At 38.1% G+C, this 15,220-nt stretch overlaps 1 protein-coding gene across 10 annotated transcripts in view; it reads right to left on the reverse strand.

The window, feature by feature from the left end:
- Nucleotides 1-5,799: 5,799 nt before the first annotated feature.
- The window catches only part of ncam1a (neural cell adhesion molecule 1a), a 242,887-nt gene continuing 233,466 nt past the window's right edge, over nt 5,800-15,220 (reverse strand). For 7 of the 10 annotated variants that reach the window (XM_014003947.1, XM_014003950.1, XM_014003946.1 and 4 more), the window contains 3 exons: nt 14,102-14,218; nt 12,300-12,743; nt 5,800-6,822 (listed from right to left, as the gene is read on the reverse strand). In XM_014003947.1, the coding sequence (XP_013859401.1) occupies nt 6,702-6,822; nt 12,300-12,743; nt 14,102-14,218 (682 nt within the window). In that variant the 3' untranslated portion in view covers nt 5,800-6,701. The remainder of the gene's footprint in view (nt 6,823-12,299; nt 12,744-14,101; nt 14,219-15,220) is intronic. The other 3 variants (XM_014003951.1, XM_014003952.1, XM_014003954.1) reach the window with 1 other exon arrangement.

Genomic DNA, 15,220 nt, shown 5'->3' on the forward strand with positions numbered 1-15,220 from the left:
CCCTAATCTGGTGTGTGTGTGTGTGTGTGTGTGTGTGCAGATCTGAAGGGGTGAGAGTGGCAGAGCGGTGAACTGATGTCTGTAGAAGAATGACATGAAGTCTGACGTGTGATTGTTTGCTTCTGTTGACCCATATGAGAATCTTATTTGGCCGTTGATGTGAATCAGAGCAGCGCTGCAGATGTATGGAGATGAAGTCTGGGTTTGTTTTAGTGATGGAAGAAAGTTTTCTTTAAAAGTTAAACAACAACAACAAAAAATGACTTTGACCTAATATGTGAAGTAAAGTAAAAAAAATAAGTTTTGCATTTCAAAAAGTTCTACTTTGGCAGAAAAGCATGCATTAATAATCAAATTAACAGCAGGGGGTGGAACAAGTGTCTTCAGAAATATTTTATTGAAWAAGAACTGATGAATATGAGAGCGGGACAAGTCGAAAGATGATCAGTTATGCGATATCTTCAGAGCRTTTTATGCACTGAAAAGTGAATTTTAATTACTTTTCACATAAAAACGTAGCATAGTCAGAGAAAATAATATCAAATTTTCAGTGAAGTGTGGTGATCCAGCAGAGGAAAGCTGTATTTTTAATTCATTAAACTTCAAATGATTTTTTTTATTATAAAAACCAAGGTTGCAATGTCACTGAGGTGACTTTGTGGTGATAAATGTTATTTGTATAAACAAAGTGAATTTCATAATTTTAAGCAACCAGTTTTGTATTTATTTCAATAGGGCTGATGTCCTTTTTAATCAGATTATGTATTTATTTTGTGTTCCTAACATTGATATTAAAAGCAAAACTACGTTTTCAAACAGGCCCACAGTTCTAGAGAWCTATTTTGTTTGATTTCATAGATTGCAGCGAGTACCATTTTAAAATAAACGTTAAAAACCCAAAAAAGGGCGATAATTTAATAATTTCACAAAAGCCAACTAATTTTTGCCACGTCTAACTACACGAGATGCTTCTATAAAACAATTCTACATCATCTGCCTGTTTGAGGGAGACAGTTCAGGTTTTCTTGGCATTTATTTTACAGAAATCCTTTTTTTTTATCAGTTTTAAAAGAATTTCTCATACTTGCAATTACACTCCCAGATTTTGTGCTAGTAAAACAAAGAACATGCAGTTGTCATAAAGGCTGGACATCTGCTGCCCTCTAGTGGCCAACCTGCAGAAATGCATGACTTCAAGACGAGTCAAACCAGTTTGTAAATGTACTTTAGTGCTTGTTTAACAATTGTTTTGTGTTTGATTTAAAAATATTTCATGTCTCTACTTATAAAATCATAAAAATGATTTACATACATATAACCATTATTTCATCATCTCAAGCATCTGCTTTCATTCATTTTTAGATACATTAATTGATGCTCCCACTACTCAAAATAAATATATGGCTGCATTTAACAGTTAACATTTGTTATTTATATAAGATGCATATAAAATAAATATGGAATACATTTATATCTCTTCATCATTTAAACGAGTATGTGTAAAGATTTAAACATTTTCTGATTTAGGTGATTTTTTTAAGCATTTCATTGCATTACATTGATGTTTTTTTATTAAACATTTTATTTTCCATGTTAATGAAACATCTTTTATTTAAGCAAGTAAAAAATCCTAAAAAAACTAATGAGAATATAGTAAACCTAATAATAATAATAATAATAATAATAATAATAATAATAATAATAATAATAATAATAATAATAATAATAATAATAATAAAAATAAACACCTCTGTGAAAAGGACAAAGACTCTCAAAATATAAGGATCTGGGAAGTGAATTTAGCAGGATGTGGAACTTGAAGACAGGACCAGTCATTGTAGACGTTCTAGGACTCAGAAAGAACTGGATAAATTTACTGACAGGATACCCTCCAGGGAACAGCACACTTACTGCAGAGGGTATACTGTACTCCCTAAAGTAACCTCAGTCTCTGCGGACCATTGGTCCTGACTAACAGATGTAAACAGAAACAAGTGTATGTGTGTGTGTGTGTACATATRTAAAGAAAACATGATGATAATTTGTGTTTTCCACTTCATAAAAAACATTTCACAATCTTTGGTTTTTTTCCTAATCTTTATTGAACACAAACATTTCTGACAGAATGCAAAGTCAAAGTGTGTTTTCCTTCCTTGCTTAGTATTTAGTATTTACACCAGGAACACAGAGACAAMGAGAAACAAAAAGCACTAATGTTGAACGTGCAGGATGACAGCAGACGTTCACAGAGAGAACACGGCTGAAGAATAAGACAGTTCTGCACAAGTGGCAGTGACCAGCTGCTGGCAGTGGACACTCAAGGCTGCGAGGTGAAGACACATGCTACACATCAGAAAACCTTAGAATATTTTAAATATAAATTTCTTTTCAATCAAGTTTCATAGCCTGAAAAAGGAAAACTGTCTTAATTCAAACTGGATTAGAAAACAGAAACAAATACTGGTTTTAAATGGAGCTTTTTTTATGAGGTGTCAAACAAATGATCTTTTAAAAATTAAATTCTCAAATTGTGACGGATGAAACCTTTTAACAATGACCTGCACAAAACAAACAGCAAATCACAATTCCCGAGCTTTTTCAATGTTTAAGCAGAATAAAAAAACAAAGATCTCATATTTTTTGTTGCATCATTTTTTTAAACAATCAGTCATTTCAGCAGTCTGTCATCTCAGAACTGTCTTCTTCTAACAGTACGTTCAGGGACAAAACCTTTGGAGTTTCTTTGCACCTTTTGCAAACACTGCCATCCTTTATTTTACATACTTGTTTCTGACTAATCTTAATATTTCAGATTATTTTTATTGGGGGAATGTGGGGGGATGGCGTGTTGATGGATTCAAACTGGATGTTTTTGGTTTGCTACTGCATCTTTGTTTTGTTGAAGAGAGGGAATGTTCAAATTATTCTTTTTAAGACTTTCAGAAGTGCATCAGTTAGTTTACCTAAAAGAAAACATTACAGGGAAAGAAGATGTGTACCTGCTGAACAAATCTTTATAAAACCCAGTTTGTTTTTAGTCGGAATGGTCTTAAACAAAGGCGGGCTTGGTTTACATTTGTGGAAAGAAGTAAAACAAAAAGAGTCAAACAAGCATAAAAGCAGGAGTGTGTAACCTGCTGCAGATCAACAGGATGCACRATACTACTTTGCTAATCAAAGGCACTGAATTGCTCTAGTTTTCAGAYTTCTGAGTGTTGCTTTTGCAAGTTTTGTTGCACACTACAGCTACGTCTCACTACAAACCTATCCACTCGACTCTATGCCTAAAGACCTGATGGATTTGCACTTCACAGTTAGCTCGCAGTCTAAAGTAGAAAGGATGTACAAAACAAGTGGTTGGATTTACACTTACTTTTATCTTTTAAATACACAACATTTTTTTTTACAGACAAGCAAAACTTCCAAGGACAGATTTATTCCTAATATAAAAGCCAAACATTTGCTCGTTGAAGAGATTGCATTCATTTCTTTACTCTGAGGCAGCACGAGCTGCTGGATTTCCACAGGACTCCTTAAGGGATCTGTGATAGTTTGAGACTTTTTAAAGRAAATCTCACAAAGCTTAACCAAAATTTGAACATATTTTTTTGCTTGTTCTCAGCCAAACAGCCACCACAAATGACTAATATCTAAAAGGTTTTAMATCACAAGTCTAATAAGGCTAATAGAAACTGGGTGTTAAAGGGTGCTGGGACCTGGTTGGTGCTGCTGGTATAAAGCTATAACGTTTTAGACAATTTATTATAAATAAKACCTCTACATTGAAGATGAAATTTTAGAAATGAACTGGAAGCCTCTGTTAGGCACGTTGTACACAGAACAAGGCTGGGTAAAGGTGACGTACAAAACTGTGGTACCTCAGCCAACTGATCCTGAAAATAAAGAAAAAAATTGTATAGGTCTTCTGGACGGGTTCTTCTCTAATGAAACATTTCGTCTCTCCTCCAAGAGACTTCTTCAGATATCCCTTTGGTTCAGATATGTTGACGAAACCTGGGTTAAAATTAAAGCCCAGGAAGTCCAACATTTCACTGATCACATCAACTCTGTGGATGAATATAGTAAGTTCACACAAGAGGATGTAAAAAAATGGCAGGTTGGCGTTCCTGGATTGCGATGTCTCGGTTTCGGATGGAGGACAGTTGGAAACTGGCGTGTATCGTAAGCCCACCCACACAGACCAATAWTTGCGTTTTGACTCCCACCACCCACTGRAACACAAGTTARGAGTGATCAGGACTCTGTACCACAGAGCAGACAGTGTCCCTACAAACCCAGGAGCCAGGCAGAAAGAGAAATCACACACACGACARGCCCTGGAGCAGTGTGGTTATCCTGACTGGGCTTTCCTGAAAGCAGACAGGAAACACAGACAGGATTCCATGCAACCTTAGGTGAAAATGAAGACCCCAAACCCAGACCCAAACCAGTGGTTATTCCGTATGTTGCGGGTGTTTCGGAGAAACTGAGACGTTTAGTTTCTAAACATGATGTCCCAGTAGCTTTCAAACCCCAAAACACATTACGGCAAAGGCTGGTTCACCCCAAAGATCCAGTGCCCCGGCACGAACAGAGCAATRTTGTATATGCTGTTAAGTGCCAGGAGGACTGCGACCAGTTATACATCGGGGAAACAAAGCAGCCACTGTTCAAAAGAATGTCCCAACACAGACGAGCTACATCTAATGGCCAGAACTCTGCAGTTTTCACTCATTTACAGGCCAGCGGTCACTCTTTCAGAGATGAGGATGTTCTCATTCTTGAYAGAGAGGAACGTTGGTTTGAGAGAGGAGTAAAAGAAGMCATTTTTGTGAAGAAAGACCGTCCATCATTAAACAGAGGTGGAGGCCTCCGTTTTCAGTTGTTCCCCTCCTACAGTGCGGCTATTGCCAGTATCACTCCACACCCTTTTAACAATAGGTGTTAATTAGGTGTCAGCGATAGCCATGTGATGTGAGTATCAGTCACATGGAGGCAGGGCTTAAAAGCCTGAATTTTGCCTGAAACTCTCAGACTGAAGAAGTCTCTTGGAGGAGAGACGAAACGTTTCATTAGAGAAGAACCCGTCCAGAAGACCTATACATTTTTTTTCCTTTTGATTTTTTACCTGGATTACTGAGATGCATCAGGAGATCCTGAAAAACTCCATCATTTGTCGCAGCACTTATTACTACCATGTGTGGRGTAATTGTACCTAATTTATTTTGTGTCATTTATCATAAAACAAGGCCTGTCTATGTTTGGTAATTTCAAATTTCTAAAACAGACTATTTTATCCCAGCAAGCATACCGACATTTCAGAGAAATCCTTCACACAACCTCTTATTTTACTTTAAAGCCCTGGTCCAAAACATCTAAATTGTGYCATTTCAAAACCACAAGAGCTGTTTTTACCTAAAAGGAAATGATCCTAAAGGCCTGCATGTTGATAACTAAATCCTGAGGCTACAACTGGGGACATAACTGGGGGTTGTGAAGTCTTAAAGTGGAAAACTGCAAACAGTGAAGAATATTACCTTCATTTAATCCACTTAAATTACTAACRAGAATAAACGGTAGACTTTAAGTAAAGATTTCTATTATTTACAACCTGTCACACTGTTTCTCATTGGTCCAGTTAATGTAACATATTAATGACTCGTTGTATTTGGTCACATCTGATTCAGGTTGATGTCGACTGAAAGTAAAATCATTTCAACTAATGTTAAACTGTAACGTCTTCAGCCTTAAAGAGGTGGAGTTTCTGAAAAGGAATAAAACGTGATGCTCTGCGTGGCKTCGTTTTAAATCTAAAATGCATTTATTCTCCTACATCAAACATGCCAGAGCAAATAAATAAAATGTCAGCATCCAAACCATCATCTTCATGAACAATAAAAAAGTTATATTTCTAATGAAATGTTCCCACATTCCAAGTGTTTTCTTTTTCTTCTTGYGTTTAGTTTTATCTAAATGTAGGCCACGCCACTTTATTTTGTTTTTATTATGCATATTGATTCTCAAAAGGACAAAACGAGTTTGTATTATTTTCCTTTTTTGTCCGCTTTTCTCCATTTTTAGAACTGAAATCATTAGGAGAAAAGAAATATAAAAAACAGTGATGGAAATGAGGAGACTAAGAAATATACAGAAATACAACAACTTTGCAGCAACTGACAGGCTAATAGCTAAACAGGCAGAGTGAACATTCATTAAACAAAACAAAAGAACAAAAGGAAAACAAAATAAAAATCATTACCACAATGGAGRCCATACTGCATAACGAATGGGAGTATTGGTAACGTTTGACATTTCTGTGCATCAGGAAGGCATTAAATCTGTGAAGTAAAGCTACTTTTCAAMCAAGTTGATCTAGAAAAAAGCTGCTACAGGTTTGGATCTGACCTTTTATCAAAACAGAGTGAATTATTTGATGTATGGGAGAAGAGCAGTTTTACTGATTTTGGTTAAAGAATCTAGAGGGCAGGACGTCTGAGGGGCGTAATCCTGAAAAGTGACCGATAATCTTTTTTTTTTTTTCTTCAGATGCTTCTCTAACGTAAAAAAATGGTTTGAGATTTCAGTGACTGTGACCACCCCCCATTTTTTTCTTTTATTTTAACCTGTAAATGCCCACACCCAAACCCCTCCCCAATCCTAACTGCCGCCTCCCACTTCTCACTGCTTTCGGGACGAGGGGATTACACTTTACTCTCGTTGCCGTTTGCCTGAGGAGCCTCGTTGGGAACTGTCTTCACCTCGGCCGTCGTGTTCTTCACCTCCGTCTCGCTTTTAGTCTTATCGTCCTTCACAGTCTTATCGCTACAAGCAAAAAAAGGGAAAGATAAAACAAAGGAGATTCTGTTAGCATCAATAAGTCTCTCTTTCACAGCTCGACTGAGCTGCCTTTTGTGTCATCTTCTCAAAGACGGAAGGTGGTAAGAATGGAGAAAAGAAAACATGCAGGAATCTCTGATGGAAATTGTTTTCGCTCCTGGAACTGAATGCATTTCACACATARTGGGATCAAGCTCACTATCCTAGCCAGACATCAAATAAGAGCACATGGATGTCACAGCTACTTTCCAGGAACAATGAATGCTGATGTGAAATGACACAGGGCCGGTACAGTAGGCACAATGTACGAGGAGAATTAGAGGCTGAGGCGAAACCTCCAACACGGGCCTACAATACACAAAAGGATTACATGCCATCTGGACTCAGCTGAGCTCCGACACAATGGGGAGAGACTTTAAAGCCATGTATCACTTCAGTTTTCTGGACTTCCTCCATATTTTAGTGGTGGTGTTTCTTATGTCTCATCTCCTCCTGCTCTCCATCGGCTCCCAAAGCTGCTCTTATTTTTAAACTCCTCTGTCTTGCTGACAAAACTCTGTGTACTGCTAAATTTAGGCCAAGGCCTGCCCCTGGATTCTAAATATATCCACTTATCAGAGGTGTTGGCTGATGCTTTAAAAAAAAAAAAACAGCTCTGTGGAGACTTTATGTCCCGAGGACTTCGATGCTTTTTGGTTTGTGGTTTTACTTCTACATCACTAAGTGCAAATATGTTGTTACTGTACTTAATTAGAAATTTTGTTTATCTGTACTTTGCTTGAGTAATTATTCTTCAGCCTACTTTTTACTCCTACTCCTTACTATTTCACACAATTATCTGTACCTGATAAATTGTGCCTCCTGGATAGAGTGAATTGAATTGTATAAAGTATAAATATATATGATTTTAACACTAGGCTTGGGCGGTATGAAGGTATTTTGTCATACCGCAGTACCAAAATATGACAACGGTATAAAAAAATGTCAGGTGAGGTGAAGCACATATGAAAGCTGGGACAAACATTTCAGACACGTGATCTGATCACCTCAGCTCACTCAGATAAACAAACAGAAGGGAAGGGGTGAGCAGAGACACCCCATCTCTCTTGCCTCTGAGCGGGGTAAAAAACCAAAACCAAAAAAAAAAAAAACCTCGTGAGATGGACACGTTACTCCTCGCTGGCTGAAGCGCTGACAGACAGCTCCACGGACCAACCAGCTGCAGGTGTCTGAATTCAAGCAAAGACAGACTCCTTTCATTTTTAAACTTTCTCAGATTTTTATGAATTTTTTTGTCGACCTGTGACCGGCTCGTGAGCTCGCACTGCAGACGGGGAAATGAACTTTATCGGCACAAAGACTTGTCTTGCTAAAAGCATGCAGCAGCTTTGAAATGACCACGGTAAGAGTCAGTTTATTTTGAAAGTTAAAACTCTAACTAGACATGGGTTTTTATGATGTAAAAACAAGTGTGCATTGCCATGCAGCATGGCAATGCCTGCAGCAGTGGACTTGCAGAATGAAATGTGACCAAGTTCAAATGTGTTTTCTATCAACTTGTACCTGTCAAGTCAGCCGGTGTTTGTAATGAGGATAATTGTGTGACAATATGAAGTTTGTGGAGTTTTTTGTTAAAGTTGCTGTAACTGGTTTTTGAACCCTGAACTCCCACATGAAAGCCCATAGAGTTAACAATGAGACCATTGGGGCTGTGGCAGAGGGCACTGCCAGGGTTTGGTTTGGATGTGTGCAGAAAGAGGCCATATTGCCAATGCAATTGTTGACACTAAACTGCAATATATTACAGTAATAGAGCAATATTAGGACAATATTATAGTAAAACATCAAAATACAATCATATTAGTATTGTAACCACTGAACTATTGAGATTAAATATTATTAAACTATGGTTCAGTACTGAGTAGATACAGCAGGGGGCAGCATTGGACCAATACAAGGCTCCATTGACTCTCATTATAAATTATTAAACATTAATATTTCAAAAACTATAAGTTGTACAGGCACCAAAAGGCATAGCCATCATTTGGCACAGGGGCTTTACAGATATAAATTACAATGGCAGCTCTAGGACAAAGTATGCAGGAGGAGAAGCGTGCCAAGTGGAGATGACTTGGATGGGAAACGAATCACAATAGTGTGCATGATAAGACCTAGTTTAACTTGTTTAATCTGTTGGACATAATAAGAGGTGAACTCATTCTGGGACTCCTGCTGCTGCTCTGAGTGACAGCAACGTCAGAACAGCTGYGTTTSTTTAAACGCCTGTCTCTGTTTCACAAGCAGATGTTTTTTTTCCATTAAATATTAATTACCCAACATGCCACACACCACTGCCACCCCCTCCGCAATAATTCCATACACCCCAGTATTTTCTAAAGGTCATACCGCCATATGAAAATGAGCAATACCACCCCACCCTATACATAATCCATAATAGAGGCGCACCTTTGGAAGAAATGTTTTTTGGAGAGTTCACCTCCCAATAAATGTCAGCATGCAAAATCTAACCACTCATACTTTTACTTTTAATACTTAAATACATTTTATGTCAGAAATTTACTTTTGATACTTAAGTACAAAAAGTATCAGATACTTTAAAACTTTTACGCAAGTAATTTTCTTAGAGGAGACTTTAACTTTTACCAAAGTAATTTTATAATACACTTGTACTTGAGATACTTTATACAACACTGGCTCTATATCTAGCTTTACCGTCAAAGTAAAAGATGATAGATAAAAAAGTAATCTGGTATGAAATATAAATGGTTCATTTTTTTGGAAATAACTGAATCCTTTTGTTCAGTTTTGATGAAAAAAAAAAAGATACCCGAGAGCAGACACTTTGATTAAAAGTGCCAAAACTTTTACATGCCCGTCTATGTGATGAGCTGGAAATATGTTTACAGATTTTAATACCTCTGAATAAAAATAAATAAACCTGAGGGGAACCACGCTCCTCAGAAATCCAATAAACCCAGAAGGAAGTCTGACAGGACGCATCAGCGTTTGAGCACTAAAGAAGCAGAGATCAGTGCGAGCGCCGTGCTTCAGTCCTGTCAGAATTATGAAGAAAAATCCCTCCGATGACAAGTTGGGTTTTATCAAACTGATTCTGAGCTGACAAGATCCCTGCATCCAACTAGCTCTAAACACTTCATCACCGACATCTTCCTCGGACCATCCGAGGGAGCAAATTATGAGCCGAAGGAGGCCCTGAAAGAGGAGTGACTGTCAGTAAGCCTCTGTAATTCATTTTCAGCCACAGAGTTCTCATCAGCTTCACAGGCTGTCAGGAYCCAGGAGCATCTGCAAACTTCAAAAACTTTCAATAATAATCTTGAAGACTTGAGCAAAAATCCCAAGTTCTGCACAAGAGAAACAGGAGCCTGAATGGAGATTCTTCTGATTGGGTTTTACAGTTAAAATGCCACAGATGTCTATTTTAGGTTGTTTAAAAGGACCGCTGAACAAGATATTGTGGAAATTATTATTTTTAAATGTTATTATTAGAAGTAGCAGCTATTACCAAATACTTAATTTCTTCCAAGGTGTTGTGAATTTTTGCTGCATTCAAGGTCCTTTTTAATAACTGTTTTCTCATATTCACAGTTTTAGCACCTAACATGAAGATAAATATGTGATAATCTCCTGTAACACCAAAAAGTTCTGCTTGGTTCTTAGATAAAATGTCCCTTTTTATACTGTGCAGCTTTAAAATATGAAAAAGCATTGCATTCACAAAAGGGGAAAGAATTTGTGATTCAATAATGGAATAATATGTCATAATTACAAGAAAAGATCTCAAAGTAATGAATGTGCATTGCCTCTTTTTTAACTCAGTAAATAAGGATGTGGTGTTTAATTAAACAGCACATCAATAAACTTTAGTTAAATCACTTGAATTGTGTTTAAAGTTCTTGCAAAAATACTGGCCTTGAATTGTTGTTTTTGCTTAAGCCTGACTAAAATTTAGAAATTTGTTGGGGGAAAAAAAGGCTTATAATAGTAGCTTGTTAAAATAATTATATTGAATGTTTTATTATTAAAACACAGTTTTTTTATTCTACCAATTTTAAATAGTATTGTTAGAAATTTTAATTKAATTTGTTATGTTTCTAAGCATAAATAGATGACTTCAGGTTATCCAACTGTTGCTGGAGTTTGAACAGTGCGACTAGCGGAGTGGTTCGGGGAGTTGTCCTGTAACCAGAGGGTTGTCGGTTTGATTTCCCATTCCAGCCAACTCATTCATTGTTGCCTTGCCTACTGATGATGGTCAGAGGGGCCAGCGGTGCCGGGTCAATGTGCCCCAGGCACATGTAGCTTACCATGTACAACAACATAGCTTATCATCATCATCATCAGAATGTGTGAATGAGTGAATGACTGTAGCTGTATAAGTTCAGTCTATTTACCATCTGAACTACTAAACCACAGACAGGAAATAAAAGAGTTTGTTTGACAGGAGAAGTCTCAGAAAGGTGAGAGAGCACAAACAGGTGGAGGATGGAGGCGATGCTGGATGACGGGCATGCACTGCTATCCCTAAATGATCCTGGTCATTTAGCTGAATGGCCAGCAGCTGGCAGCATCCAAGGAAGTTCCACCCTTTTAAATGGTCTAAATCTTCAATCGGGTCTTTGATTTCATTTCAACAGCTTAATTTGTTCTGACCCATGTTTCCCACAATGCATTTTTACACAATAAAAAATAGGTCAGTTTTTCAAACTGGCTGTGTGAAAAGGAAGAATATTCACAAAGTCATGAGAAGTGGGCCGTGTCCACCATCCCAGCTGTGCTCCATTTTTAAACTGCCACACGGTTCGTAGCTGTAATGAATTCAGGTAGATGGTGACTTTTGCAGGCAGTGATGCTGACGTTTGGATCTCTGCCTGCGGTGACCTGGGCCAGCAGCCAAACAGATTTCAGAAATCCTCAGTGGCTCAGCAGTTTTTAAAGGCACAGATGAAATGTTATCAGACTGGTACGTGTTGTTGAAAGTTTGAAACTTTCTGGGATCAGATTTATTCTTGTCTGAGGTATTTCCATGGCTTACTTTTCAGAGACTAGGAACATGCCCGGACACTTTAACTGTTGCGCTCCTTTAGAGGCACATTTTGGCTTCTTGCGGTTGTTAGGTCAATCGCACGTCTCAGGCTTTCATGGGGTTTTCGAATTGTATATCTGTAAAACTACAAAAGTGAACAATTTCAAACTGTACTGTTCAGGATAACATTTTAGGTTTGATTTTATACTTTGCAATAAGAAACATTAAACTTGTTTAAAATCTCAGCATGTCTGATGGGAGTAAAACTGCATGTGGGAATCAAAGGTACAGTTGTTGCATTTAAGGGTGAACTTGGCCTTTTTTTATGGCAGCTGGATGAACTAATCAAAACAGAAGTGATAATTCGAAGAAAACAAAATAGAGGTGTTCATACTCATTTTGGGCGGATGTGGTGGAGTCTGAGCTCGGGGTACTGGGAGGGTCCTTGGGCGGGCCGTGTGCTTGTAAGTCCTTACTCTGGCTGCTGTTGGAGTCTTTCCCTGAGTCACACTGGTTCTGTGGCCTGTCAGCGTTAGCAGAGGGCAAACTGACTGGTTCTAACACAGGAGGTGTTGGAGTGGAGGAAGGGGCAACTTTAGGAGCGTCGCTAAGGTCAACCAGGGGCCCGACGTTCGGTTCAGGGTCAGCTTTAGGAGTACTAGAATGGGTGGTAGGGCTGTTTTTGGGAGAAGCTTTGATAGGACCACCTTTAGCTGGATTTGAAGGGCTCTCTTTAGCAGGATTACTCTTCGGCGTGCTAAAACTCTCAGGCGCCGAGTTAGCAGCGGTGGAGGGGAGTAAGTTTCCCACAGTGTGCGGGGTTTCTACGGCAGCAGGTCTGTTTGGCAGGAAGTAGTGAGGAAGAAGAGGGGAGGAGAGGGGGTTGTTGGGAGTGGACATAGGAGAGGAGGCAAAAAGCCAATAAATAAATAAAAACCAAGAAAAATACAGGCCAAAGGCAGAGTGCAGGTATCAAAACAAGACAGAGTAAGTGCTGCTGTGCTTCAGTGGAAAGTAAATAAAATGTTAGCAACAAAATATTGGTGGGGGAGAAACGACATAATCTGACAGCAAACTATAAGAAATAAAAACGTTTCGGTGTTAAGATGTTTACACAARCATAAAAAGACATTTAAATCTATTTTTTCTGGGTGCATGATATTAACCTGAACAGAATCTGATGCTTCTGAACATGAAAAAAAAACTAAAGACTTACTGTTTTATTTAGCACAAATAAATCCCCAAACAAATACGTTAAAGAGAAAAACTCCCCCAATGACCTTTGAGGTTTAAATAATGTGATCCTAAAATGTTGTTAGACGTTCTCATGGCTTTTTTCTCTCTCAGTAGGTGTTGTTGTACTTGCTCTGCTCATTGTCATTAATGACCCTCACTCACGTTGTAAAAGTTTTCAAATTATCAAACAGCATGACAACAAAACCTCTTTAATGAAGGCGGTAAGAAAAAAAACATGACTTTAGTCAAAATAAGGGGATTTATTGGGTCAAATAAGAATGAAAAATAGGGTCAAAATGCAGTTTCTGTACACATAAATTGGTTTTGTGGTCAAACGTGCAGATGGACACTTTGACACTAGTTGAAAATTACCTAGAAGAAATCTGGAACTACTGTTTACTTATTATTTATCTTTATATAAATCTACATATTTAGGACTATTGTGGAGTATTTTGAACATGTTTAAAGTGGGGGAGGGGTATCATGCAAAACTGAATTTTATTTTTTTATATCATGTTAAAATATTATTCCCTCATCAAAATATACCCAAAGTGTTGCTTTGACTCATTCGTACATTTGTTTGAGAAATTCTTAAATCTCCACGTGGAACTGCCTAAATGCTTGTTGGTACAAAGCACCGCCCTTTTACACAAAGCTCCTCCCTGAAGCTCAGTCTGCAGCTTAGCTCCCTCCCTACAGAGAACCCATCCCCTGAAGCGTTGTCTGAAGACGTGCTGAAGTGGGAGTGTCTGAAATGGTAGGAGGTCCTTAAAGAGACTGAGGCCAAGTTCCAGGTGTTTAGATAGGCTATGATGCAAAGTCAGATTTATTTGTGATATATACAGATTTTCATTAAACTGAAGATAACATAGTTACCGGATTGTGGTCTAGAATTGAACTATGGCAAATACCGCCCACCCCCAACTTTTTTTTTTTTTAAATTGAGGAAGGCAAACTCACTCTGGCTCCGTCAGTGGAGTGGTCTCATTGGGCTCAGTGGGACTTCCTCCTCCTTGGTTTGGAGTGTTTTCCTCCTCTGTTCTCACTTCAACAATCGGCTCCTTAGACTCATCTTTCCTGTTGTCGGAGGGGGAAGTGTGAAAACGTGAAATTTATCAGCGATGTATTTGTGAAACACCCGCAGACATCACGTGAGCATATCTCACTCCGATAGTTTTAGGAAAGAACTCCAAGATACACACAGCGACAAAATCTACACCTCAAACACAGACACACACTCAGTACACACAATGAGCAGTGTTAAAAAACGGGCTAAAACACTCAAACACACAAGGATTGTCTTTTCTTCTGTCAAATACGCCGACTGATTCACTCAAGCCGATATTTGATCATCCTTCGCCTTCATCCACCTGCAAGCTCTGATTGCAGGTTTCCCCTGAGGGCTTTGCTGTTATCGCCACACTGCTCTCTGATTGCACTGAGCTTTAAAGTGTTTGCTTGCAGCGAGCGRCATGTTGAGATCTAAAGCTGGAAAATATCTCAGTGCCTCTCAGCTCCACAACTTGGTTCCCATCATCATTTGCTCTCTGAAGCATGTGCAAGGAGGAATATGTTTAACATACTTAACCGAATTGTCAATCAAACAAAGGCTAACGTGCSTTTTAAGATGACTTGACTTTTACAAGAATCATATTTTTTATTTTGTTGTATTTATTTGTTTTTTTTAGGGGGAGGGCTGTCAGATTAACTTTTCTTTATGAGAAACATTTATCAAAGCATGGCACTGAAGGAATTTATTAGATACTGATGTTAAAARCACTACACCATTTTCTTGGTTTTCCTTTTTCAGTATTGACTTTTATAATCTATTGTGATGTCCTGATTAAAATAGTTTTAGGTACATGCCAAAAACATTATGACAACACATAGAAAAACCTTTATGAATTCATTAGGAAATATAATTTCTATATGAGATGCCTGCGATGCAGCCGTAGGCCAGTAGTAGGCGTACCAGGCACTGAAGAACATGTGTATACAGTGGTTTGCAAAAGTATTCATACCCCTTGAACTTTTCCATATTTTGTCACATTACAACCACAAACATAAATATATTTCACT

Source organism: Austrofundulus limnaeus, unplaced genomic scaffold, assembly GCF_001266775.1.
Source record: "Austrofundulus limnaeus strain Quisiro unplaced genomic scaffold, Austrofundulus_limnaeus-1.0 Scaffold21, whole genome shotgun sequence".
NCBI lineage: Eukaryota > Metazoa > Chordata > Actinopteri > Cyprinodontiformes > Rivulidae > Austrofundulus > Austrofundulus limnaeus.